The sequence below is a fragment of the Aquarana catesbeiana genome, linkage group LG08 (genome assembly GCF_042186555.1).
Source record: "Aquarana catesbeiana isolate 2022-GZ linkage group LG08, ASM4218655v1, whole genome shotgun sequence".
In the NCBI taxonomy this organism is placed as follows: Eukaryota; Metazoa; Chordata; class Amphibia; order Anura; family Ranidae; genus Aquarana; species Aquarana catesbeiana.
Window position 1 is genome coordinate 263,080,900 of NC_133331.1, and position 26,621 is coordinate 263,107,520.

At 45.5% G+C, this 26,621-nt stretch overlaps 1 protein-coding gene across 2 annotated transcripts in view; it reads right to left on the reverse strand.

Annotated features, from left to right (window-relative positions):
* Positions 1-26,621, reverse strand: part of LOC141106396 (membrane-spanning 4-domains subfamily A member 6C-like) — a 125,977-nt gene that overhangs the window by 60,037 nt on the left and 39,319 nt on the right. For both annotated transcript variants that reach the window (XM_073597151.1, XM_073597150.1), the window contains exons 4-5: positions 18,084-18,140; positions 12,633-12,800 (exon numbers count right to left, since the gene is read on the reverse strand). In XM_073597151.1, the coding sequence (XP_073453252.1) occupies positions 12,633-12,800; positions 18,084-18,140 (225 nt within the window). The remainder of the gene's footprint in view (positions 1-12,632; positions 12,801-18,083; positions 18,141-26,621) is intronic.

Genomic DNA, 26,621 nt, shown 5'->3' on the forward strand with positions numbered 1-26,621 from the left:
TTAACGCCATAAAGTTTTGTGCATTACTGCCAGTTTAACACCATATAGTTCTGTGCATCACTGTATGTTTGGCGCATTATATTGCAGTATATTATATTGTATCCGTGGAGTGTGTCTGTGTAGTGTGAGTACTCAAATTAAATGGCACCAAACACCTCTTTAAATTGATTAAAGTGCATCTACGTGCAGATTTCAACTTCTCCTTTACATTTTCTTATAAGCACCGCCCTTCCCTCCCAATAATGTCTGGGAGAACAACAAGAAGAGGCAGACGTTCCCTTGGGACTGTAAGGGGGCCAGTAACAAATGTGTCCACATGCAAAGGTGGACGTGGTGGTCAGTCCTCAGGCAGGGCATCATTTCCTCTGTTTAGTGAGTTTGCCCGTGCTATCAAGCCACAGCATGCAGAGGATGTGGTGGACTGACTTACTAAACCTTCCTCATCCTCCTCATCCTCTGTCACACAAGCAGAGACAAGTGTGCAGTCCCCTGCAGTTGCCAGAGTGGATAAACCTGCCTCTTAGTCCACATCTATTCCTGCCATAGCCCCAACATCAGCCATTGAGGAATCAGCTGAGTTATTTGACCACATCATCAGCCACTTGCTCCTTGATGATGCCCAGCCATTACTGCATTCAGATGCTGGTTTTGAGGTTGAGGATGACAGGAACATGATCCTAGAGAGAGGGAGGAACACTGGTAGACAAATTGGCATTCATGTTCCCCAAGCCGAAGCGTATTACCAAGTTGTCTCCAGTGGTAATGATGAAGATGGAGGAGATGGAGATGATGATGATGAGGTCACTGATGCGACTTGGGTGCCAGATAGAGCAGAGGAGGAAACTGAAGGTGAGGCGGCACAACCCAAAGGAGGTCTGCATCAAGAAAGAGTAGAAAGCAGCCACCCTATTCCATCACATTCTGCAGCTGTTATCTCCCGGCCCACTCCCCACAGCTCAGCTGTCTGGGCCTTTTTCAGCACAACTGCAGCAGATCGCACTGTTGCTATCTGCAAACTGTGTCACAGGCACATCAAACAAGGCAAAAACACCAACCATTTGGGTACCACATGCCTAACAAGGCATTTAACGTCCAACCACTTAGCCCATTGGCAAGAGCACCTAAAAGCCACACAAAAGGGGCACAAATCTGTCCCTCCTCCTCTTCCTCCTTACCCACTTCAGTCTGCCCCTGTGATACCGAGTCATTACCTTTCAGCAGCCTCCACTGACAGGGATGATGGTATAGCACAGGGTGTCCAAGGTCCTAGCAGCTCATCTACCAGCAGCACATCACCAGCTGTAGACTGTAGCCGGCAAATTTCTCTGCCCCATCGTCTGCAGCAAAAAAAAAATACAGTCCCTGCCACCCACATGCTCAGCGCCTGAATGCAAGCTTGTCAAAGCTGTTGGCTCTCCAACTTCTGCCTTCCAGCCTGGTGGATTCTGCCCCCTTCTGTGAATTCGCACAACGTGCTGTACCACAATGGCAGGTTCTCAGTCGATACTACTTTTCACGTAAGGCTGTTCCATCTCTCTACCATCATGTGGAAGGGAATGTTCTGGCATCGTTGGGCAAGGCAGTCAGCCGTAAAATCCACCTTACTGTTGACACATGGTCCAGCAAGCATTAGCAGGGACGATATATTTCGTTCACAGCACACTGGGTAACGCTGCTTGCAACTCGAAAGGATGCAGGACAGGGCTCAGTGCTGCAGCTTGTTGTGCCCCCACGTTTCCATACAGCTGGTGGTGATGATGCCAGACCTGTGAGCTCTACCCCCTCCTCCATGCCCTCCTCTGCAGAATTGTCTTATGAACATCAGGTACCCCCTAAGCGTTCAAAGGGCTTTTCCCAGAGTCAGGCTAAAAGGTGCCATACAGTGCTTCAGCTGGTGTGTTTAGTGGACAGGAACCACACCAGAGCAGAGATTCTTGCAGCTCTGCAAGGACAGGCCCACAGGTGGTTCACACCACGCAAGCTGGATCCAGGAATGGTGGTGTCTGATAATGGCTCAAACCTCCTGTCCACCCTTAGACAGGGAAAGTTGACACATGTGTCATGCCTGGCACATGTCCTCAATTTGATGGTGCAGCATTTCCTAAGTACATACCTAGGTTTGCAAGATGTACTAAAGCAGGCCAGAAGAGTCTGTAGCCATTTCAGGCGGTCAAACACAGCCAGTGCCCCGTTGGCTGAAATTCAGCCGGAATTCCACCTGCCCGTAAACCGCCTAATTTGTGAGGGCCGTCAACAAGTACTTGTGTCAGTACGGCACGACAACAGGCTCAGGCCGCCTTGGCTTTTTTTCCCCATGCCAATGGCTGATCATTAAGGATTAATGCACTGTATTGTCACCATTTGAGGAGGCCACAAGGATGGTGAGCGGTGACAGTGCATGTATCAGTGACACAATCCCTGTTGTGTTTCTGCTGGAGCAGACTCTGCGTGGCATTATGGACAGGGCACTGGAGGCAGAGCAGCAGGAGGAAGAGGAGGACTTCCTTTCCTCTCAAGGCCCACTTTATGCAGACACCATCATTCCTATGTCACAGAACACACAGGAGGATTCTGGCACTTTCATAGGCTTTGAAGAAGAGGAAGACATGCGCCAATCTGTAAGCGATGGCTTTGCAACCCCAGGACCCTTGGGAGTAGTACATGGCTGGAAGGAAGTTCCAGATGCTGTCATCCTGAGTGACCGCGTTGAGTCTGCTTCTCAAGCTTCTACTAATTTGAGGCGCACGGGCAACCTCATGCTTCAAAGCCTGCAAAAGGACCCAAGAATACGTGGCATAAAGGAGAAGGATGATTACTGGTTGGCAATCCTCCTTGACCACCGTTATAAGGGGAAGGTCTCTGCACTCTCTGTGGGGACGGAATGAGTTCAGAGGATAAAATCTCTTGAGGACACATTAAAGAGGATTTTATTGAACGTTTTTCCTAACTCTAGTAGGTTACAGTGTGGTGGAAAATGCCGTTTTGAGACTTCTGTTGGTCAAGAAAGGAGCGTTGGAGAAGGCATCCATCTAATTGAGGCATTTCAGAATTTTTTTAGTCCTTGCCACCCAGGGCTGTCAGCTTCCACATCCCATCGGCAGCGTCTGCATCACATGGTGGATGATTACCTCGGGGCCAAAACAGAGATGGAGAGCTTTCCAGCTGACGATCCACTGGCTTACTGGGTCATGAGAATAGACCACCGGCCAGAACTTGCCCAGTATGCTATTGTTGGGCTGCCCTGCATCCAGTGTGCTTTCAGAACGGGCATTCAGTGCTGCAGGAGGTTTTGTTACTGATCATAGAACGCGTCTATTCACAGACTCTGTGGACCATTTGACTTTTATAAAAATAAATCAGTTCTGGATTACCAGCTATGAAGCCCCTGATGCCGATGTCACTGATTAAGTCTTTTTGGGATGTGGAATCTCTGCAGGACTTCGAGGCTGCCTAGCTTTGAGGGTGTTCAATCATTTCATCTGCAAGAATGTTTTTGGTATAGGTTTCATGGGCACAATTAACACCCAAAGACCAATTTTCCTACACCTGTCTGACAGGTGCATATCATTGCAATTTTTTACAGCAAGGCAAATTCTTGCTTTCATCAAGAGTACCTCTTAAGGTGGGAAGGCACCACCGACACCCAAAGACCAATTTTAACGCACGCGTTACTTCTATCCAAAGTCACAGTGACACCAGAATGTATCCAAAAAATCTCTAATCTTGTTCCCAGTGCACTACATTGTGGCCTCATCATACACACTGTCTCCCCAGCTGTTGCTGAGCAAAATAAAGGCAGCTTGCAGGAAAAATGTCATTTTTTTTTTACCTTTCTAAATTCAATTATTACTGCAGCAGATTCTAGACATGGTACAGATCTGCCACCTTACAGTTAGACTAAGGGGACCCCCCCTGGCACTATATTAGAAGGAATTTTTCATTTTTAGGCTTTAACTTTAAAAATCAAAAAATCACTGCTCATTTAAAAATGACATTTTTCACAAACTTTTTTTTATTGATCCATGTCCCCCAGCGCAGGACCCGGACCCCTATAACCATTGTATGCCTAAATACTTGCATTTAAGCCATCAAAATAGGCACTTTTGATATTTGACATTCGGGTCCTATTGACTTTAATTGGGTTCGTTGTTCGGGTCCGAACGTTCGCGTTGTTCGGAAGTTCTGGTCCGAACCGAACAGGGGTCCCTTCGGCCCATCCCTAGTCGTAGGATACCCTTCATTTCCCAAGTTCATCTTTTTTCTAATAGTCTATTTAATATAGTTAAAAAAACACTGGTCTAAAAATTACCCATTAGTTACAGAATTTTATGCTCTTCCTTTAACTTCTTACTGCCAAGGAAGGACCATACATGATCGCAGACTGCACCAATTACATTTTTAGGTCCATGTAATAAGGGTTCTTATCCTTGTTTAAGTTGTATTCATTGTACCAATATGATAAAGGGAAAATCTTTTTCCCATCCAGATAAAGGTTATAGTATAGCGATAAAAGATCATTGCACATGTCAATCTTCTTATGGGGTGTATATCATTAAGTGCCCATACGGGTTCTTCTATGTGGGGGAGATTACTCAAATATTCTGAGTAGTCTCCCCCACATAAATATTCTGTGTCATGCAATCCTCTCTTTAATCCTCTGTTAGAGACAAACTTGACAAATTGCTATTGGCAAGACATTTTTTTGGAAAAGGGACATCATGCATCACAGTTAAAGTATATGGTCATTGATGGTATACCACGCAATCGACGAGGTGGGAATAGAGAGAACTTGCTTTAAAAAACAAGAAGATACACTGTTTAGACACTTTGAGCCCAAAAGGGTTAAACTGTGATTTTGATCTATATTTATTTTTGTAATGATGTAATACATGTGTGTATTCGGCTATTTATTTGTATTTTTCATTTTCTTTTATTTTAATTTTTATTATTTTCGTTTTTATTTTTATTTATATTTTTTTTTTTACTTATTTTTACTTATTTAGTTTTTGTTTGTAATAAGTTGTAGTATTTTTTTTTTTTTTCGATTATATGTTTGGTTCAGAATTCAGTGCATACATCCAGTATATGTGTATTTTTCTACTTTTTTGATAATAGGTGCCTTTTCCTGGTATCTTCATGATGTGTGGGGAACGCATTACACCTGATGGGTCTGTCGTTCCAATCATTATGCTAATTTCTATGTTTATGATTATTTAGTGAATGATTAATTAATTGGTTCCAGATGATTATTGTGAATATATGTAATGAACTTGTATCTTGATATCATTTATGCTTTTGGTCTGAAGAAGGGAGTTATCGTCTTAGCGAAACTGTCACCTTGCATAACATGGAAAGTATGTAACTTTTTTTCTAATTGTTTTGAATAAACATTCTATTTGTGCAGCAATCCCTCTCCTTTTTCTCTATATATGGCCCCTGGGAAGGCCCGATTGCTTTGCACGTGCATCTGCGTGATGTACCTCACCCTTTTCAGTATTTGATATATATATCTCATACACACACTATATTACCAAAATTATTGGGACGGCTGCCTTTACACACACACGAACTTTAATGGCATCCCAGTCTTAGTCTGTAGGGTTCAGAATTGAGTTGGCCCACCCCTGACAGCTATAACAGCTTCAACTCTTCTGGGAGGACTGTCCATTAGGTTTAGGAGTGTGTCTATGGGAATGTTTGACCATTCTTCCAGAAGTGCATTTGTGAGGTCAGGCACTGATGTTGGATGAAAAGGCCTGGCTTGCAGTCCCCACTCTAATTCATCCCAAAGGTGTTCTATCAGGTTGAGGTCAGGACTCTGTGCAGGCCAGTCAAGTTCCTCCACCCCAAACTCACTCATCCATGTCTTTATGGACCTTGCTTTGTGCACTGGTCCAAATCATTTGGTGGAGGGAGGATTATGGTGTGGGGTTGTTTTTCAGGGGTTGGGCTTGGCCCCTTAGTTCCAGTAAGGGGGACTCTAAAGCATCAGCACACCAAGATATTTTGGACAATTTCTTGCTCCCAACTTTGTGGGAACAGTTTGGGGATGGCCCCTTCCTGTTCTAACATGACTGTACACCAGTGCATATAGCAAGGTCCATAAAGACATGGATAAGTGAGTTTGGGTTGGACGAACTTGACTGGCCTGCACAAAGTCCTGATCTCACTGTACTCAAATGAAAATTTTATCATTTTGTTCACACAAATAGAGCTTTATTTTGGTGGTATTAATTCCCAAAAAGTTTTTTTATTTTTTGCTATATAAGCGAAAAAAGAGCAGAAATTTAAAAAGAAAACAATATTTTCTACTTTCTGTTTTAAAAGAAATCCAATAAAATCAAATTTTGTCATAAATTTAAGCCAAAATGTATTCTTCTACATGTCTTTGGTAAAAAAAAAAAAATGCCGTTAAATACCATGAACCATACCAGGCCACATGCTCCTGTGTGAATTTGTAATGGGGTACCCCTACCATTTCACAAAAAAAGTGTCAAAATGGTAAAAAAGACAAGACACAGCTTGGGACAAGTCCTTTATTAAAAAAAAATAAAATAAAGATGTCCCACGAAGTGACCAATCCGCCGTGACTGGTCTGCCTCCATGGGAGGCGTTCGCCATCTGACGCATCTTCGCTTTGACAGCTCTTATATAACTGAGGGCCGGGTTACGTCACCGGGTGGCCCCACCCCCTCTGACACCACAGGGACTTCCCCATGGCTTCCCCGTGGCGTCAGAGGGGGCGGTGTCACCCGTATATGTCACCGGGTGGCCTAGCCCCCCTGACGCCACGGGGAAGCCATGGAGAAGTCATTGTGGTGTCAGAGGAGGGCGGGTCACTCAGTTATGTCACCGGGTGGCCCCGTCCTCAGTTATATAAGAGCTGTCAAAGCGAAGACGTGTCAGACAGCAGGAGCCTCCCATGGACCAATTTCTGTTTCGGTCCATCTGGCGCCGTTAACTTACTTCATGGGACATATTTCTTTTTCTATTTTTTAATAAAGGACGTGTCCCAAGCTGTGTTTTGTCTTTTTCACCATTTTGACACTTTTTTATGAAATGCTAGGGGTACATTTGTACCCCGTTACCAATTCACACAGGGGGGAGGCCGGGATCTGGGGGTCCCCTTGTTAAAGGGGGATTCCAGATTCCGATAAGCCCCCCACCCACGGACCCCCACAACCACCGGGCAAGGGTTGTGGGGATGAGGCCCTTGTCCCCATCAACATGGGGACAAGGTGCTTTGGGGGGCTATCCTAAAGCACCCTCCCCATGTTGAGGGCATGTGTCCTGGTACGGTTCAGGAGGGGGGTGCTCTCTCATCCCCCCTCTTTTCCTGTGGCCTGCCAGGTTCCGTGCTCAGGTAAGGGTCTGGTATGGATTTTGAGGGGGACCCCTACGCCATTTTTTTTTAATTTGGCGCCGGGTTCCCCTTAATTTCCATATTAAAGCCGAAGGGCCTGGTATGGATTTTAGGGGGACCCCCATACAATATTTTTTAAAATTTTGATTCAGGGTTCCCCTTAATATTCATACCAGACCCAAATGGCCTGGTAATGGACGGGGGGATCCCATGTTTTTTTTTTCAATTATCTGTATCTATATTGCCGAGACCCGACAATTCATTGCAGCTGCGATCAGTTTTAAATGACAATTTTTCCTTTAGAAATGTTATTTTGCTGTGGTACTATTCTAAACACGGGAAAAATACGCCACTTTACAGGCATATTATAGACACCCCCCAGGCATGATAATTTAGGGAATATTTTATTTTTATTGTTTCACTTTAAGCATTAAAAAAAACACTGCTCCAGAAAAAACGGATGTTTTAAAAAAAAAATGTTGCATTGATACATGTCCCCTGGGACAGGACTCAGGTCCCCAAACACTTTTTATGACAATAACTTGCATATAAGCCTTTACAATTAGCACTTTTGATTATTCATGTTCGTGTCCCATAGACTTTAATGGTGTTCGTGTGTTCTGCCAAATTTTTTGCCTGTTCGCATGTTCTGCTGCAAACTGAGCAGGAGGGTGTTCGGCTCATCCCTACCTCCAAATAGACTGGGGTTCATTCCCTGAAGATACTAAAAGTTTGATAGAAGCTGCCTGGGACTTGGTCGGGAGATGTGATAGATCCAATGTGGGTATCCCTGATAAATGGTAGAAGATATTTGTTGACCAGAAAAAAGATACATTTTTGAGGATTTTTAGTATGGGATTAGAAGGTATAGTCCTCTTCTGTATCATCAAGGCACTGGCAATGATCATAAAGATCTGTGAAGGAAGTAACGGAAGGAAGGGAGAGTGGTAGTTATTTTTCTGTGTGTATTAAAGGAGTCAAATGTGGGATCAGTAACTTTATTGAAATGTTTGCATAAGATTCTCTGATGAAACGTTGGAGTTTATTCATAAGGGACTTATGGAATCTGTGACAGACACAATCGTGAGAGAGGATTTTAGAGGGGACTGCAGGCTAGCTTCTTGTCTACTCACTATAGTTCCTGGCTTTTAAGGGAGCACTACACTTTGGGAGGCGTGTGCCTGGGGGACCCTTGCAGTAATGTCACTTTGGATTCAAGTCCATGTCTCCCCAAAACACACAGACTTTGGGAACTGGAGGACCCATATACATATTTGGAGTCTCTAGACCCAAAACAGAAATGACTGCTTCACACTGTGAGACTCAGAGCAGATGTTAATATCATCAGCTCAAAGCAACCTGTCTGGGGTCTCCTGCTAAAATGTGTTTTATTGTAAGGAGGTCTCTCCCATAGTGTGCCTTCTAGGTGTCTTTGTCCCATTGGTAATTGTGTTAACCACTTGCCGACCGCCCACATTCGATTGGCAGGGGCAGAATGGCACTCCTGTGCGAATCCACCTTAGCTGTACCTCGGGCGCTTTAAGGAGTATAGGCCACGTGCACCTGCCATGTGACAAAGGAGCATGTGCACGCGGCTGGCGGCCTCGATGTCCATCGGCTAACCGTGATTGCTCCTGAGCAGGACAGAATGGAGATCTGTCAATGTAAACAGACAGATCTCCGTTCTGTCAGGGGTGAGGAGAGCGATCTGTTGTTCCTCCAACTTATGAACAACAATCAGTCTCCTTCCCCATGCAGTCCCATCCCCCTACAGTTAGAATCACTTCCTAGGACACACATTTAACCCCTTGATCAGCCCCTAGTGTTAACCCCTTCTTTGCCAGTGACATTTATACAGTAATCAATGGCTATTTATGGCTCGGATCGCTGTATAAATGTCAATGGTCCCAAAATAGTGTGAAAAGTGTCCGATCTGTCCGCCGCAATGTCGCAGTCCCAATATAAACCGCACATTGCCGCCATTACTATTAAAAAAGAATTATAATAAAAATGCCATAAATCTATCCCCTATTTTGTTGACGCTAAAACCAATCAATATACACTTATTGCGTTTTAATTTACCAACAATTTGTAGAAGAATACATATTGGCCTAAACTGAGGAAGAAATGTATTTTTTTTATATATTTTTGGGGGATATTTATTATAGCAAAAAGTAAAATTTTTTGTTTATAGTGCAAAAAATAAAAACCGCAGAGGTGATCAAATACCAGTATACAAGTGAAGGCGCAAAATCTGGAGAAATATAAAAAAACCATAATATGCAGACAGTATGTATAAAATACTAGTATATGTAGATTTAACAACACATTTTTTAGGGAAAGGGGGAATTAGTCCATAGTCTATGAAGGTCCATAATTAAAAACAAGGGGAGAGGGGATGATGGTGGAAAATCCACATACAGGGCTGCCTTCAAAGGAGAACTGAAACCAGGTTCCAAAAATCTAAGAGAAAGCACAAGGAGATGTAAAAAGCAATTTATTAAAATCATATATACAGGCAACTCACATTTATGTAGTCATCAATAGGCATGTAGTGAGGGTAAAAACAGATGGTTGGCAGGCGAGGAGAGATGACGTCACTGGAAAGCGACGCGTTTCATGAGCGTACGGGCTGCAATGACGTGCCACGCCCCCTGAATTGTATAGGTTCTGGACTCAGCTGAAAGTCAGGAGGAGTATTGCTCCACACAGAGATGAAGACAACTTGAAAATTAAACTACGATTTGTTTTTTTTTTCTGAATGAAGATGGTTGATGAGTAGACCAAGCTGGGATACTGCGAACTGAGAAACCAAGCCATAGAGGAGGGAGCTAGTATAGCCTTGAGCTTGAGCAGGACGGAGGAGGAGGACGGAGCCAGAGCGGAAAGAAGGCTATACTAGCTCCCTCCTCCATGGCTTGGTTTCTCGGTTGATGAGTAGACCAAGCTGGGATACTGCGAACAGAGAAACCAAGCCATAGAGGAGGGAGCTAGTATAGCCTTCTTTCCGCTCTGGCTCCGTCCTTCTCCTCCGTCCCACTCAAGCTCAAGGCTATACTAGCTCCCTCCTCTATGGCTTGGTTTCTCAGTACGCAGTATCCCAGCTTGGTCTACTCATCAACCATCTTCATTCAGAAAAAAAAACACATTGTAGTTTCATTTTCAAGTTGTCTTCATCTCTGTGTGGAGCAATACTCCTCCTGACTTTTAGCTGAGTCCAGAACCTATACAGTTCAGGGGGCATGGCACGTCATTGCAGCCCATCCGCTCATGAAATGCGTCGCTTGCCAGTGACGTCATCTCACCTCGCCTGCCATCCATCTGCACTCCTGGCCTTGATTTGAGTTTCATCTCCACCGCGGCTGGCTTTACCATCTAGCAGTGTTCAGCATATACAGCCACACGCCCAGCAAGCAGGAAGAGATCTTCTGACCGATCTGATGACTACTCCCACAATGGATGTTTTTAACCTCACTACATGCCTATTGATGACTACATAAATGTGAGTTGCCTGTATATATGATTTTAATAAATTGCTTTTTACATCTACATCCAGAGGCGCCTTTCTCCTTGTGCGTGATCAAATACCACCAAAAGAAAGCTCTATTTGTGGGGAAAAAAAGGATGTCAATTTTGTTTGAGTACAGCGTTGCATGACTGCACAATTGTCTAAAATTGAAGCGGTGCCCTATCTCAAAAAATGGCCCGGTCAGGAAGGGGGTAAATTCTTCCGGGGCTGAAGTGGTTAATTAAAGGGTTTGTTATTTAAAAAAAAAAAAATTAAATAAATTTTACTTTTCCAAAATGTCTATACTTACCTTCTCTTTTTGCCAGGAACCTCCTCTTTTTGGGTCCCCCTGCAGGTGGCGCTCCAGGCCCCTCCTCTCTGTCCAGTGCCCCCATGGGAAGCGGCTTCCCATGGGGGTACTCGTGTGTGCTCGCACCTGAGTCCCTCTGCTGCGTCCATTGACAAAGACAGAGGGGCTCTGCCCCACCCCCTGGTACGTCATCACTGGCTCTGATTGACAGTACTGGGAGCCAATGGCTCTGTGTGCCCCAGCAAAGCCAACGAGACCTGGAAAAGAGGGGAGAAATTATCTGTGGACGTGCACGGGGCAGGATCCAAAGGGGTCTCAGGTAAGTAAAGGGGGCTGAGGGGGCGATGCTAACACCTAAACATTTTTTTTGCCTTAATGCATTCCTTGCATTAAGGTAAAAAGTGTTTTAGTGTCAGCATCGCCCCCTCACCCCCTCTTTACTTACATGACACCTAAACATTTTTTACCTTAAAGGGGTTGTAAAGTCTAAACATTTTTTACCTTAATGAATTCCTTGCATTAAGTCACCTATTGTTTCTGTCTGATTATCTCTTACAGAGCCGATTGAAATTGTGACCACTGTACCTTGTTATTAAACCATTGTAGGTTGGTTATGTGGTTATACTTATGATAATGTGTAATGTACTTTGTATCCAGGGTGGAGGGGCTTGGTGCCGAATAGTCTTTGTGGGCACTGAGTCACCCAGGTGGCTAGTTGTTTAATTAACTTAGCCAAACAGCTAAAATATACTATTAGCACTATGTTGATTGTGTTCCTGTTTACAGTTTGTATTGTTAGGGTAATATGATCAGGAGGGGAATATCCTCCTGCAGGGTATAAAGTATGTATATGAGTTTCAATAGCAGTGTTTCCTTTGGAGTTCACCTCACATCTTGTCTGTGTACGACGTTTGGGGTAAAAATAGACTGGTATTAGCTCTCGGTCTGCTCAGAGTGGTTTGGAGGGCAGAAGGCACTGTTTGGCTGAAGGAACCACCTAATCGGGGTGGCAAGTGGTTCCCGTCACAGAATCTTTTATGGTGCGTGTTGGATGCATAGACGTTGACTATGACTAGGGGGTTTATTGAAAGAGGATGAGAGAATGATATATTGACCCTGGGGATCAGGATCTACATGGTGTAACTGAAAAGAAACTGAGTTTCGGAGTGCTATCATTACTCCATGCTTCTTACGGTCTGCGTTTGTCTCCTGGGCACATAGTATAAACTTCCTTCCAAAGTACTTGTCAGTTAAATAGGCTGTGAAGTGCTTTAACATTACGATTTTGTATTATTTGTATTATATCCAACCTTGTCCATTTTGGTAGTATAGCATATAATATTATTTGAATCAGTATACATATTTTTAGTAATTAATGTATTAAAAAAATTAATCAAACATATATACAAAACTATATATTCTATTTATATAATGATCAGAAAAACACTTACAAGTTTCTGTTGGCATAGACTCAGACCTTCATAGTCATCAAAATAGTACCCTTGGTAAAAGTAACTGTAAAGGTAGCACTGCAGGATTGCCAAATCGATACAATTTAAAATCACAGCTACCATGCTGAAAAGGGAGCTAATAATGTTCAGGGACAGAGAGCCTTTGAGCTGTAAAGTGAAAACAGGAAGAATAAACCAATGATACAACAATACCATAGACACCCTTATTTATAACATTTGCAAAGTGTTAAAGCGGTATAAAAAACAAAAATGTAATACAGTATATTGCAGCTTATCATTTATTAGGTGTAGTGGCTGCATTTCTTTCTTTAATGCTTTTTTTCACTCTGTTTTCACCTGGTGATCTACCCAGTAACACACCCCCTGTATTAGAGTGCCCCCACTCCTGGGTGAAGGAGAACAGGGGGCACCTTTGGACAGCAGCATTTTTAGTTTTGTTCCTTTTAGGATAAAGATTTTATATAAATAAATAAAAGCTGATCACACCCGGTGGCCCTCCAGCCATTTCAGAACTACAAGTCCTATTATGCCTCTGGGAGTCATGCTTGTAACTGGCAGTCTTGCAATGCCTCATGCGACATGTAGTTCCACAACAGCTGAAGGGCTACAGTTTGCACCACTCCTTTAACTGCTACATCTGGGTGCTTGTTCTGTTGAAACAAACAAACAACAGACTAACTGACTAGACCACCATGGGAAAATTAAAGAAATGAAGCTTAAAAAAGATAACTAATGCAGCCATCACATCTAAGAAGTGGTAAGCTGCAATATAATAGATTTTTGGGTTTAATATCACTTTAAATCAGTTACAAAACATCAAAAGTGATATTTTATTTTGTCGGTAGAACCTGATGGATTTAAGCTAGCCAAACATGCATAGATTTCTCCATCCACCCCAAACTGCGTACATGGAGCGATTTCCCTTGCTGGCTGCTATATTCAGACAACTGCAACACCTGTGGCTGTCTGAATAGCTGTATAGTCATTTGAGCCAATTACTGGAGGCACTAATCCCAGTGCCAGCTCTTCAGGCACTGCCAACCCACCTGGCTGCAGCTGCTTCTCTCACTAGCCCTCCTGGCTACTTCTCCACAGTCCTCCCAGACTGTACACTCACCAGCCCACCCAGCTGACTTCTCCTGGAGAACTCCTGGGCGTGATGACCTGCTCCTGCTGTCCTCACACTTGCTCTTATGCCTCCAGGAAAGATTCCTTCATGTGTTGTAGAGGATCCCTCCAGCACCCGAGCCCCAGGCTCGAGTCCCCCCCCCCCCTCCAAAATAGGGGGCGCCCTCAAGGACCACTGACAGCCTCCTCAGCACTCCACCCAACTGCCCCTTGCTGGCATGACCTGGGTGCCCGCCCCCTTCCAGCCCACTTGAATTGGCTGGGGCCCTCATCAATACTACAAGCAGCTGCTCCTAGGCTCCCTAATCCACTTCTGGAAGCTTCTCCAAGGCTCCAGAGTGCAGGCAGAGTTACCATAGGGGCTGCATGATGAGTCACCCAGCCTCTCTGAGTCATTCAGCCCTGACGCAGATTCAACTCAGGCCTGGCTCTCAGCCAGGCCAATATACCTACACTAACAACTATGTACACTAATCCAGCACACTAGCTAAAAGGTGCTACACTAGTGACTTTAGGGCTAATGTAGCACCCTCCTAGTTAGGCTGCTAGGTAAATTGAGTCTTGGCTTCCACTGTAATCACAGGAGCAGTGATTGTTTGGTATGGTCTGCTCAGAACTTCAGAGACTGAGAGTTTGATTACTTCCCCCTGCCTCTAGGAGACGTTTCTAGAGCTTAGGGTTGGAGCATTGAAATGTCCAGTCTGAATATTCAGCAGGGCCTAGCCAATATCTGGGGAGGTGTGCCCAGATGGAGCTAGGTTGCTGGTAAATAGTCTTGAGCCCTGAGGAGATTGTTCTCCAACCCCCCCCCCCCCCCCCGTGGGATTGAATCCATGACAGGAGAGGGGGTACATGCCCCTGGAGCCCTATGGACTGAATGCTGGATCACTTTGTAAGAGGCTGCATCTATGGACTGTGTATGTACCAGGATCTAGTGCGTAAAGCCTTTACCTGTGCTCATAGCTCCCAACTGTTCCTGATTTGGAACAAAGTCCCTCTGTCCCTCTTTCCTCCTTATTTGTCCCTCATTTTGATCTGATCTATATAGTTGTATATAAAATGCACTTTTTATCTTTAAAGTGTTTCCCAGTGCTAAACCTTTCATTCAATTTCTAAACTACTGCATCTGTAAATTTTGAAAGCCAGAATAAAGAAATAGCAGTGGAAAAAAAAGCCCTTATGTGTTTAACCAATAATTTTTTGTATAATTCTCCTTTAAGGGGGCGTGCCCTATACCTACATAAATTTGCTAATAGGTGTCCCTCATTCCCATCTCAAAAAGTTGGGAGGTACGTATGTGCTCCTGCTACTTCATGGCCCCAGCCGTGACCCGTGGACTGTTCCAGTGTGCCTTTGCCTGTACTCCACGGTTCATGGATGGGGACTATGAATCAGTATGACTGTTCCAGTGTGTCTTTACCTGTGCTTATATTACTTCATGGTCCCCAGCTGTGAACTGGACTGTTCCAGTCTGCCTATACAGTATAGTGCTACAGCTGCTAAGCTAGAAGTGTCCCCTGCTAGCAATACTCTAAAGGCCCGTACACATGATCGGACTTTTTGACAACAAACATTCAAATTAGCTGTTTTGGAGCAACATCCGACCGTGTGTACGCTCCATCGGACAAACTTTTTCTGTTTCCATCGGACTTTTGTTGGCTGTGCGTACGCACAAACTTTCCAGCAACAAAAGTCCGATGGATCAAAGTCCGATCGTGTGTACACAAAACCATCAGACTTTTGTACAAACTACAGTACGCAGCCACAAGAATCTGGTTCTCGGCGACAGGGTACTGTACATCTCGCGCTGGCTGCAATAGGAAAAACACATTTTCTTACTGCGGCAAGCGCGAGAGGGAATTCCTCTCTGGGGGAATTCCAGGCCTTTCAGTCTGGTATGGATTTTAAGGGGAACCCCCTACGCCGAACAAAATGGCGTGGGGCCCCCCAAAATCCATACCAGACCCTTATTTGAGCACGCAGCCCAGCCATTCAGGAAAGGGGATGGGGACGCGCAAGCGCCCCCCCCTCCTTAACCGTGCCAGGCCGCATGCCCTCAACATGGGGGGTGGGTGCTTTGGGGGAAGGGGGCGCCCTGACCCCCCACCCCAAAGCACCTTGTCCCCATGTTGATGAGGACAAGGGCCTCTTCCCGACAACCCTGGCCGTTGGTTGTCGGGGTCTGCAGGCGAGGGGCTTATCGGAATCCAGGAGCCCCCTTTAATAAGGTGGCCCCCAGATCCCTTCCCCCCACCCTATGTGAATGAGTATGGGGTACATCGTACCCCTACCCATTCACCTAGGGAAAAAAAGTGTCAATAAAAAAACACACTAGACAGGTTTTTAAAGTAATTTATTAGGCAGCTCCGGGGTCTTCTTACGACTTCGGGGGTCTTCTTACGATTTCGGGGGTCTCTCTGGCCTCTTCTCCCGGTGTTCAACCTCTTCTCCCAGTGCCTGGTTCTTCTGCCGGCTCCTCCGCTATCTTCTGCCGCTCTTTTGCTAGCGGTGGCCCGGACTTCTGCGTCGTCTTCTTCCCTCTTCTCTTCTTCCAATGTTGACACGACGCTCTCTCCCACTGTAATGCTGTCTGAGCGCTCCGCTAAGACTTATTTAGGCAGTGACCCCGTCCCCTCATGACGTCACAGTCCCGGGGCATGCTGGGACTGTGATGTCATAAGGGGGCGTGGTCATCGGGTGACATGACCATGCCCCCTTATGACGTCATAGTCCCAGCATGCCCCGGGACTGTGACATCATAAGGGGGTGGGGTCACCGCCTATATAAGTAATTGTGGAGCGCACAGACAGCATTACAGTGGGAGAGAGTGTTGTGTCAACATCGGAAGAAGAGAAGAGGGAAGAAGACGATGCAGAAGTCCGGGCCACCTCTAGCAAAATAGCGTCAGAAGATAGTGGAGGAGCTGGCAGAAGAACCGGACACTGGGAGAAGAGGTCGAACAACGGGAGAAGAGGCCGGAGAGCGGTAGAAGAGGCCGGAGAGAGCGGGGAAGTCAGAAGAAGACCCCCGAAGTCGGAAGAAGACCCCCGGAGCTGTCTAATGAATTACTATAAAAAACTGTGTAGTGTGTTGGTTTTTATTGACACTTTTTTCCCTAGGTGAATGGGTAGGAGTACGATGTACCCGATACTCATTCACATAAGGTGGGGGGCCGGGATCTGGGGGCCCCCTTATTAAAGGGGGCTTCCGGATTCCGATAAGCCCCTCGCCCGCAGACCCCGACAACCAACGGCCAGGGTTTTCGGGAAGAGGCCCTTGAACTCATCCACATGGGGACAAGGTGCTTTGGGGTGCCCCTCCCCCAAAGCACCCACCCCCCTATGTTGAGGGCATGCGGCCTGGTACGATTCAGGAGGGGGGGGTGCTCGCTCGTCCTCACCCCTTTCTTGACCGGTCGGGCTGCGTGCTCGGATAAGGGTCTGGTATGGATTTGGGGTTTTTTTTCGGCGTAGGGGTTCCCTTTAAAATCCATACCAGACCTAAGGGCCTGGTATGCCCCTGGAGGGGAACCCATGCCGGTTTTTTATTTAAAATTTGGCGTTGAGTTCCCCCTCAAGATTTATACCAAACACAGTGCCTGACATTGGCAGGGATTTTGGGGGGACCCCCACCCTGTTTTTACGGCGTAGGGGTTCCCTCTAAAATCCATACCAGACCTAAGGGCCTGGTATGCGCCTGGAGGGGAACCCATGCACTTTTTTTATTTAAAATTTGGCCTGGCATTGGCGGGGATCCAAGTCGGATCCCCGCACCAGTGTGAACCCGGCTCGCAAGGTGTCAATCTCGCCAATAAAAGTGGTGAGATTGACACAATATCAGACAACAAAACAGAAGTTGACCAAAGGGTTGTGGTAAAGAGCTGAAAAACCACGTGATTTGGTGAAAGTTGGCTGAAAAAGTTCTGCCGTGTGTATGCAATACAAACTTATGGCCAACGCCCTTTGTACAAAAATCCAAGGGAAAGTTTGTACAAAGTCCTATCATGTGTATGAAGCTTAAGACTGATTACTGATCCGGAGTGAATGGACTGTTGTGTGCATGGCTGCCTCTGCACTGTTGGGTAAAGAGCCTGTCTGCAGCTCCTTCTGGGGTAGCGCTACATGAACAGTCACGAGCTGTTTTTTTTTGCTTTTGCAGTTGCTGCTTGACATTCACTGTAAGTACTGCTATTCAATCAGTTTAGCCCAGCTAAATAATCATTTTTTTAATCTTTGGAAAACATTTATACACATCTTATCGCAATGTTACTTTGCTACGTAGAAAATGAAAACCAAAACCCACAAAGCAGATGTTGGGTTTTGTCTGAGCTGCAAGTGTCAGAGATCCGGCAATGATGTACTGCAATAAAAAAAAATGAAAAAAACATAAATAATAAGTAAGAACACAACTGCACATCATTCTAAAACATTACTTGCACACATTTCAGAAGGATTTGTGCAAACTGAACAAGATGTCACAGTTTTTTCAGAGAAATTCTTGTATTGTTAGCGCCATTTAGTGGCCAAAATGCAGTCTAGTTTTCTGAAATCTGATATAAAGTGTATAGTGACAATCAGCTGCAAAAAATCTAAAGTGCAATGTGCATAAAACTATATAGATATCAAAATGAATATGAAAAAAATATATACATATAAAAAAAAAAAAACCTACAGCTGCTATGACACTCACTGTGATTCACCACACCAATTGGACAATTGTTTCCTTATAGTGAAGCGCTGTATAGCATTTACATATTTATATAATTTTTTTTTTCTAAATTAATGAATTAGTAATCAACTTATATTCAAAAGAGTGATTGATATACCAGTGAAACCAGTCCATATGTGTATAACATCTATTAGTAAAAAAAAAAATTCATCAGGCTGATGAAGCCCAATCAGAGGGTGCCACGCGTATAGAGGGGAGGAGCCGAGCCCGTGATGTCACACAGTCACCGTGAATCCATGGTAGTGGTGAACGAGTGGACGTTTATTCTTCTGTTGTTTTTATCCTTGGATCCTGTAAGTGTGCTTAATTTTAGGGGCTGTTTTTAATAAAGTAATAAGCAGAAAGCACTATGGAGATTGTGTTTATTATTACATGTGAACGATCGATTTGAGAGAGAAGCGGAGCTGAGCTGTTAGCGGTGATTACATGTTAATGATCGATTGGAGAGAGAAGCAGAGCTGAGCTGCAAGTGATGAGGAAAGGAGAAATTGCCTCGATTTAATCTCTGCAAAGCTGTCAGCGTGTGCATACTGTTTGGAGAGTGTAGGAGGATCAGCTGTTGTGGCGTGGAGGAGAGAGATTGTGGAGGAGAGGAAAGGAGTGACCATTATATGAGTTTTTTTGCTCATCTGTGAGGTGAGCAGGCAATTTGGCTGGTGAAGGATACACAAGTATTGATCTCAGTTAGGACGGATAAGCACAGCGGTGGATTATTTTATACCCTGTGATAAATAAACTTTTTTTATTTTATTTTTTCATTTTTTTTTACTAATAGATGTTATACACATATGGACTGGTTTCACTGGGATATCAATCATTCTTTTGAATATATATAAGTTGATTACTAATAATTTTTTTTATACAAATATGTAAATGCTATACAGAGCTTCACTATAAGATAAAAATAAAAAATAAATAGTTTTCTGAAATACCTCAACCAGAAAACTATGCTGCATTTTGGCCACTAGATGGTACAGGAATTAATCTTACATAGTTACATAGTAGGTGAGGTTGAAAAAAGACACAAGTCCATCAAGTCCAACCTGTGTGTCCGCTTTTATGTCAGTATTACATTGTATATCCATGTATGTTGTGGTCGTTCAGGTGCCTATCTAATAATTTTTTGAAATTATTGATGCTCCCTAATGAAACCACTGCCTGTGGAAGAGAATTCCACATCCTTACCGCTCTTAAAGTAAAGAACACTCTACGCAGTTTAAGGGTAAACCGCGTCTCTTCTAATTTTAGTGAATGGCCGCGTGTCTTTTTAAATTCCCTTTCGCAGAAAAGTTTTATCTCTATTGTGGGGTCACCAGTAGGGATGGGCTGTCTGTTCAGATCGAACATGAGTTCGACTCGAACATTGGCTGTTCGCCCGTAAGCCGAATAGTGAACAATTGGGGGTGTTCGCGGCAAATTCGAAACCCGCGGAACACCCTTTAAAAGTCTATGGGAGAAATCAAAAGTGCTAATTTTAAAGGTTAATATGCAAGCAATTGTCATAAAAATAGTTTGGGGACCCGGGTCCTGCCCCAGGGGACATGTATCAATGCAAAAAAAAGTTTTTTCGGGAGCAGTGAATTTAATAATGCTTAAAGTGAAACAATAAAAGTGAAATATTCCTTTAAATTTGGTACCTGGGGGGTGTCTATAGTATGCCTGTAAAGTGGCGCATGTTTCCCGTGTTTACAACAGTCCGAGAGCAAAATGACATTTCTAAAGGAAAAAAAAGTCATTCAAAAGTACTTGCGGCTATTAATGAATTGTCGGGTCTCTGCAATACACATAAAAGTCATTGAAAAAAACGGCCTGGGATTCCCCCACAGTGCATTACCAGGCCCTTTGGGTCTGGTATGAATATTAAGGGGAACCCCAAACCAAAATTTAAAAAAATAAAAATGAATGGGGGTCCCCCCAAATTAAATACCAGGCCCTTCAGGTCTAGTATGGATATTAAGGGGAACCCCGCGCCAAAATTTAAAAAAAAGGGCATGGGGTCCCCTAAAAATCCATACCAGACCCTTATTCGAGCACGCAACCTGGCAGGCCGCAGGAAAAGAGGGGGGACGAGAGAGAACCCCCCTCCTGAACCGTAACAGGCCACATTCCCTCAACATGGGGAGGATGTCCCCATGTTGATGGGGACAAGGGCCTCATCCCCACAACCCTTGCCTGGTGGTTGTGGGGGTCTGCGGGCGGGGTGCTTATCGGAATCTGGAAGCCCCCTTTAACAAGGGGACCCCCAAATCCCGGCCCCCCCTGTGTGAATTGGTAATGGGGTACAAATGTACCCCTACCATTTCACAAAAAAAAGTGTCAAAAATGTTAAAGACAAAAGCCGGTTTTTGACAATTCCTTTATTAATTGTGAAAAAATATATTAAAATGAACCAAAGCGCCAAAGGATGAAAGTAAGTGAAAAAACCTCATGTATGTGTTATTATGGATAAAGAAAACTAATTGCTTTACCACATAATTACAGTAGCTGCAGTGTGAAATTGATGTGAACAATTAAAAAATGATAAAAAGTATACCGAGCTAAATGCTAAAAAATTACATACAGGTAATAGATATAGGTGATGCACTGGTAACAATTAATACAATTAATAAAACAGTCCCCAGTAAAAAAAAAAAAAAGTACTTGTGCTAGTGGGACAGTATCCAGTGCTGTGACTTGAATAATAGATGGATGATTCCGTGCTTCTAAAGTGCTTAAAATAGGGTGCCCCCCCTGTTGGATGTGCACTCACCCCTGGGAGTGGATCAACTATCGCTAGTTAAGTCAAATGCGCGTGTGGGGCGACCCCTGTGGATGTCCTCTGGTCTGATGATTGGCTGCGGTGAATGTTCCTCATATAAATAGATATAATAGAAAAAGCCTCATTGCACAGTACCGTTGATAAAGAGCGTTTTATTCCAAAAAATATAATGGTATTCAACTCAATGTATGAGTGCCTAATGTCCTGACACCCGGAGTGAACAGCAGGTATAAGTAAATCCGTGAAATCCGCCTGATTAGTTCATACAGCCGCTGGCTTCAGTGAAGGCTTGATTTCCGGGTTGAATGTGTGGGCGGAAGTGTGTCACGATAACGTGACTCAACCTCTATGCATTTCGGCCTATCAGATTGGCTGTCCTCAGGAAGTGGGTTGTAAACACGGGAAACATGCGCCATTTTACAGGCATACTATAGACACCCCCCAGGTCCGAAATTTAAAGGAATATTTCACTTTTATTGTTTCACATTAAGCATTATTAAAATCGCTGCTCTTTTTAAAACTTTTTTTTGCATTGATACATGTCCCCTGGGGCAGGACTCGGGTCCCCAAACACTTTTTATGACAATACCTTGCATATAGGCCTCTAAAATTAGCACTTTTGATTATTCATGTTCGTGTCCCATAGACTTTAACGGTGTTCGCGTGTTCAAACAAATTTTTTGCCTGTTCGCATGTTCTGCTGCGAACCGAACCGGGGGTGGTGTTCAGCCCATCCCCAGTCACCAGTATGGTATTTGTAAATTGAAATCATATTCCCTCTCAAGCGTCTCTTCTCCAGAGAGAATACGTTTTGTGGTCGTAATCTTTCCTCATGAGTAGGGATGAGCTTCGAGTTCGAGTCGAACCCATGTTCGACTCGAACATCGCCTGTTCGACCGTTCGTCGAATTGCGAACGTTATGGGCCGTTCGCGCCAAATTCGATTGGTGCGTCACGGCCCATAATTCACTGCGGCATCACAGTGCATTGCTGGCTGATGACTGCCCACGCATGCACTATGACCCGCATGCTTGGCCAATCACAGCGCCGTCTGTACAGAGAGCTGTAATTGGCCAAAGCCAGGGTGGCTTTGGCCAATTTTGGCTCAGGGGGTTTAGTACACGCCCCACACTATATAAGGCCACCTACGTGGCGGCCTTGTGTAGTGTGTTGCGGCGGCAGAGAGAGATAGACAGAGAGAGAGACAGTGTCATTTGATTTAAGTTAGATAGAGTAGGCAGGCGAGTTAGTTAGCTGCACTTACAGTGTATTGTGTATGTATATGCATCCCAGGTGTTGTGTGTATATATATATATATATATATATATATATATATACTGTATTCAGTTTAGCTAGATCCGTTCCTGTTATTCTCTTCCTAATATACTGACAGGCAGGCAGGTGTTTTTACAGTATTTACAGTTAGTGCACAGTGTGCACCTATAGCTACTTGAAGACAAGTGCTGGTGTTCTTCTTCTGATCCTATTAATACCACGGGCAGGCAGCTTTAAGTATTTACAGTTAGTGTACTGTGTACCCTGCACAGTGTGCACCTAAAGCTATATGAAGACAATTACTGGTGTTCTCATACTAATACTACTACAGGCAGGCAGTTGATTCTGCTAGCTGCAGTATAATCAGTATATATATATACATCCCAGTTTTGTGCAGCTACATCTCACTGCAGGCCATTAGTATGTCTGGAAGGCCAACAAGGAGAGGCAGACAGTCACAAGCCAATAAAAGAGGGCAAGCGGGCTCTGTGTCTTGAGGTTACAGTGCTGGTCGTGGACACTGTGCATCCTCATCAGCACGTGGCCGAGGGACACGCTTGTCCTTTTTTCTGCAGCTGGCCGCGTTGAACCGCAACATGCGGAAGACTTGGTAGAGTGGATGACCAAGCCATCCTCATCCTCCTCATCCTCTCTCACCCAGGTGCAGGTTACTTTGTCTGGCAAAGCAGCTGCCAACGCCGCTTCTTTCCTCGGCTTAATGGCATCAGTCACTCCTTCCCTAGCCCCACCATGTCCTCCTGAGGAGTCCCCAGAACCATTTGACCACAGTGTTGGGTACATGTTCCAGGAGGATGCCCAGCGTTTTGAAGGCTCCGATGATGGTACCCAGCTAGAGGAAGGCAGTAACTTGAGCCCAGAGAGAGGGGGTGCCCAAGAAGGACAGCAATCTGGCAGTCATGTTCCCCCAGCTGTAGCATACTGCCAGCTTTGCTCCAGTGATGAGGAGGGAGGGGATGATGAGGTTACTGACTCCACGTGGGTGCCTGATAGGAGAGAGGAGGTGGAGGAGGAGGTACATCACCAACGAGGCAGGATGCCCTCCAGGGGCCAGCTTAAGGGCAGCACACCGACTGCATCACACCGCAGAGGTCTGCATGTGCAGGGTGCTGCTATCTCTGCACGTTATTCCAAAAGTTCTTTGGTGTGGGCCTTTTTTGAGATGAGTGCATCAGATCCCACCGCTGCTATTTGCAACATATGTCTCAAGCGTATCTCGCGTGGACAAAACATCACCCGCTTGGGCACCACATGCTTGACCAGACATATGTCGACCTGCCATGCAGTTTATTGGCAAACGTACCTAAAAGACCCACACCAAAGAACAAAGAGGACCTCTCCTTGCTCCTCATCAGCTGGGATCTCCAACCCCACTATACCTTCAGTCCTCTCTGAGACCTGCACTGAGAGGAATGAAGGTGTAGAATTAGGTGTGTCACAGCCAAGTACTTGCGGGCAATCTGCTATCGGTACACCGACGTCAGATTGTACCAGGCAAATTTCCCTGCCCCAGCTGCTGCACCGCCGAAAGAAGTTCCCTCCCAGCCATCCACATGCCCAGCGGTTGAATAAATTGCTAGCACTTCAACTGCTGCTTTTTCAGTTGGTAGACTCTGCCCCCTTCCGTGAGTTTGAGTTTGTGGAATGTGCGGTTCCTCAGTGGCAGGTTCCCAAACGCCACTTTTTCTCATGGAAGGCGATTCCGGCTCTCTACCGGCATATGGAAGGCAATGTCTTGGCCTCGCTGGACAGGGCGGTCAGTGGTAAGGTGCATATTACCACTGACTCATGGTCCAGCAGGCATGAACAGGGACGTTACCTATCTTTCACAGCGCATTGGGTGACTCTGCTGGCAGCTGGGAAGGATGCAGGACAAGGTGCAGTAGTGTTGGAGGTTGTTCCACCACCATGCCTCCAAAATGCTACTACTGGTGATTCTGACACACACCTCTCTCCTCTACCCCCTCCTCTTCTTCTTCCTCCATGGCCTCTTCCTGTGCTTTGTCCTCGGAACCAGCGGTGCTCCGTAGGTGTTCAAAGGGCTACGCATGTATGCAGGCCAAAAGATGCCATGCGGTGCTTGAGCTGGTGTGCTTGGGGGACAGGAGCCCACTGGGGCAGAGATTCTGTCAGCTCTGCAGGGGCAGGTTCAGAGATTGTTGACGCCACACCAGCTTAAGGCAGGAATGGTGGTTTGTGACAATGGCACCAACCTCCTCTCTGCCCTCCGACAGGGACAACTGACCCATGTGCCCTGTTTGGCTCACGTCCTTAACTTGGTGGTGCAGCGGTTCTTGGGCAGGTACCCGGGCTTACATTATGTCCTGAGGCAGGCTAGGAAAGTCTGTGTGCATTTCCGCTGGTCATATAATGCCAGTGCTCGGCTGACGGACCTCCAAAAGGAATTTAACCTGCCCAAGAACCGCCTAATCTGTGACATGCCCACTAGGTGGAACTAAACGTTGGCCATGCTGCAGGGGCTGCACACGCAGCAGAGGGCCATCAATGAGTACCTGTGCGACTATGGCACCAGGACAGGGTCAGGGTCAGGGGAGCTTGTTTTTTTTTTCCTCACGCCAGTGGGCCATGATCAGGGATGCATGCACTGTCCTGTCACCATTTGAGGAGGCCATGAGGATGGTGAGCAGTAACAGTGCATGCATCAGTGACACTGTCCCCTTTGTCTACCTGTTGGAGCACACGCTGCGTGGAATAATGGACAGGGCACTTGAGGCAGAACAGAGGCAGGAAGAGGAAGACTTCCTTAGCTCTCAAGGCCCCCTTTATCCAGACAGTGTCCCTACGTGCCCGCCAATCACACAGGAAGAGGAGGAGGATTGTGTCAGCATGGAGGTGGAGCCTGGCACTCAGCATCAGCAGCAGTCTTCAAGGGATCCTTTACAGTCCCAAGAAACCCATCAACTTGTACGTGGCTGGGAGGAGGTGGCTACGGATCATGTCGTCCTTAGTGACCCAGAGGACTCCGGACCAAATGCCTAAGCAAACCTACGCTGCATGGCCTCCCTGATCCTGCAAAGCCTGCGGAAGGATCCTCGTATTCGTGGTATCAAGGAGAGGGATCATTACTGCCTGGCAAAGCTCCTTGATCCACGTTACAAGGGTAAGGTTGCGGACCTTATCTTGCCATCGCAGAGGGAGCAGAGGATGAAACATCTTCAGGAGGCCTTGCAGAAAGGTCTGTGCAACGCGTTCCCAGAGACTTAGAGGTTACAAACTCCTGTTCCTGGACAACGTGTTGCTGAGGCTTCGGTCAGTCAAAGAAGGAGCGGTGGAGAAGGCGGCCATCTGACCGATGCGTTCAGACAATTTTTTTAGTCTGCAGCCCCAAGGTATGATCGGTTCCAGCACCATCGCCAGCGTCTGTTTTACATGGTGCAGGAATACCTAGGGGCAAGATCTGACTTGGACACCTTTCCCACCGAAAATCCTCTGGGTTACTGGGTCTTGAGGATGGATCACTGGCCAGAGCCTGCACAGTATGCAATTGAGCTACTGGCCTGTCCTGCATCCAGTGTTCTTTCGGAACGAACATTCAGTGCTGCTGGAGGCTTTGTAACCGATCACAGGGTGTGCCTGTCCACCGACTCGGTCGATCGACTGACCATCTTAAAAATGAATCAGTCTTGGATCACCACCAGCTACCAAGCACCTAATGCTGATGTAACCGAATAATTTTTTTTGAAATGTCAGATCCCTTCAAGACTGCCTATGCTGATGGTGAGTGACTATCCTGTTATGCTGAGTGACTATCCTCTTCCTCTTCAATGATCATGCGGGTCATGTAATTACAATTTTTGATGCAATATTTTGCAAGAGGGTTCGTTGCTGCGCTTAACTAGAGTATCTGTGAGGGGTTGCAGTGTTGTGGCACCAGTGCCTAAGGCCCAATTTTTCAGCCCCTGTTTAACAGGGGCATGACATTACAATTTTTGATGCGATACTTTGCAACAGGGCTCGTTCCTACACTCCAACTAGAGTATCTGTGAGGGGTTGCAGTGTTGTGGCACCAGCACTAGTGCCTAAGGCCCAATTTTTCAGCCC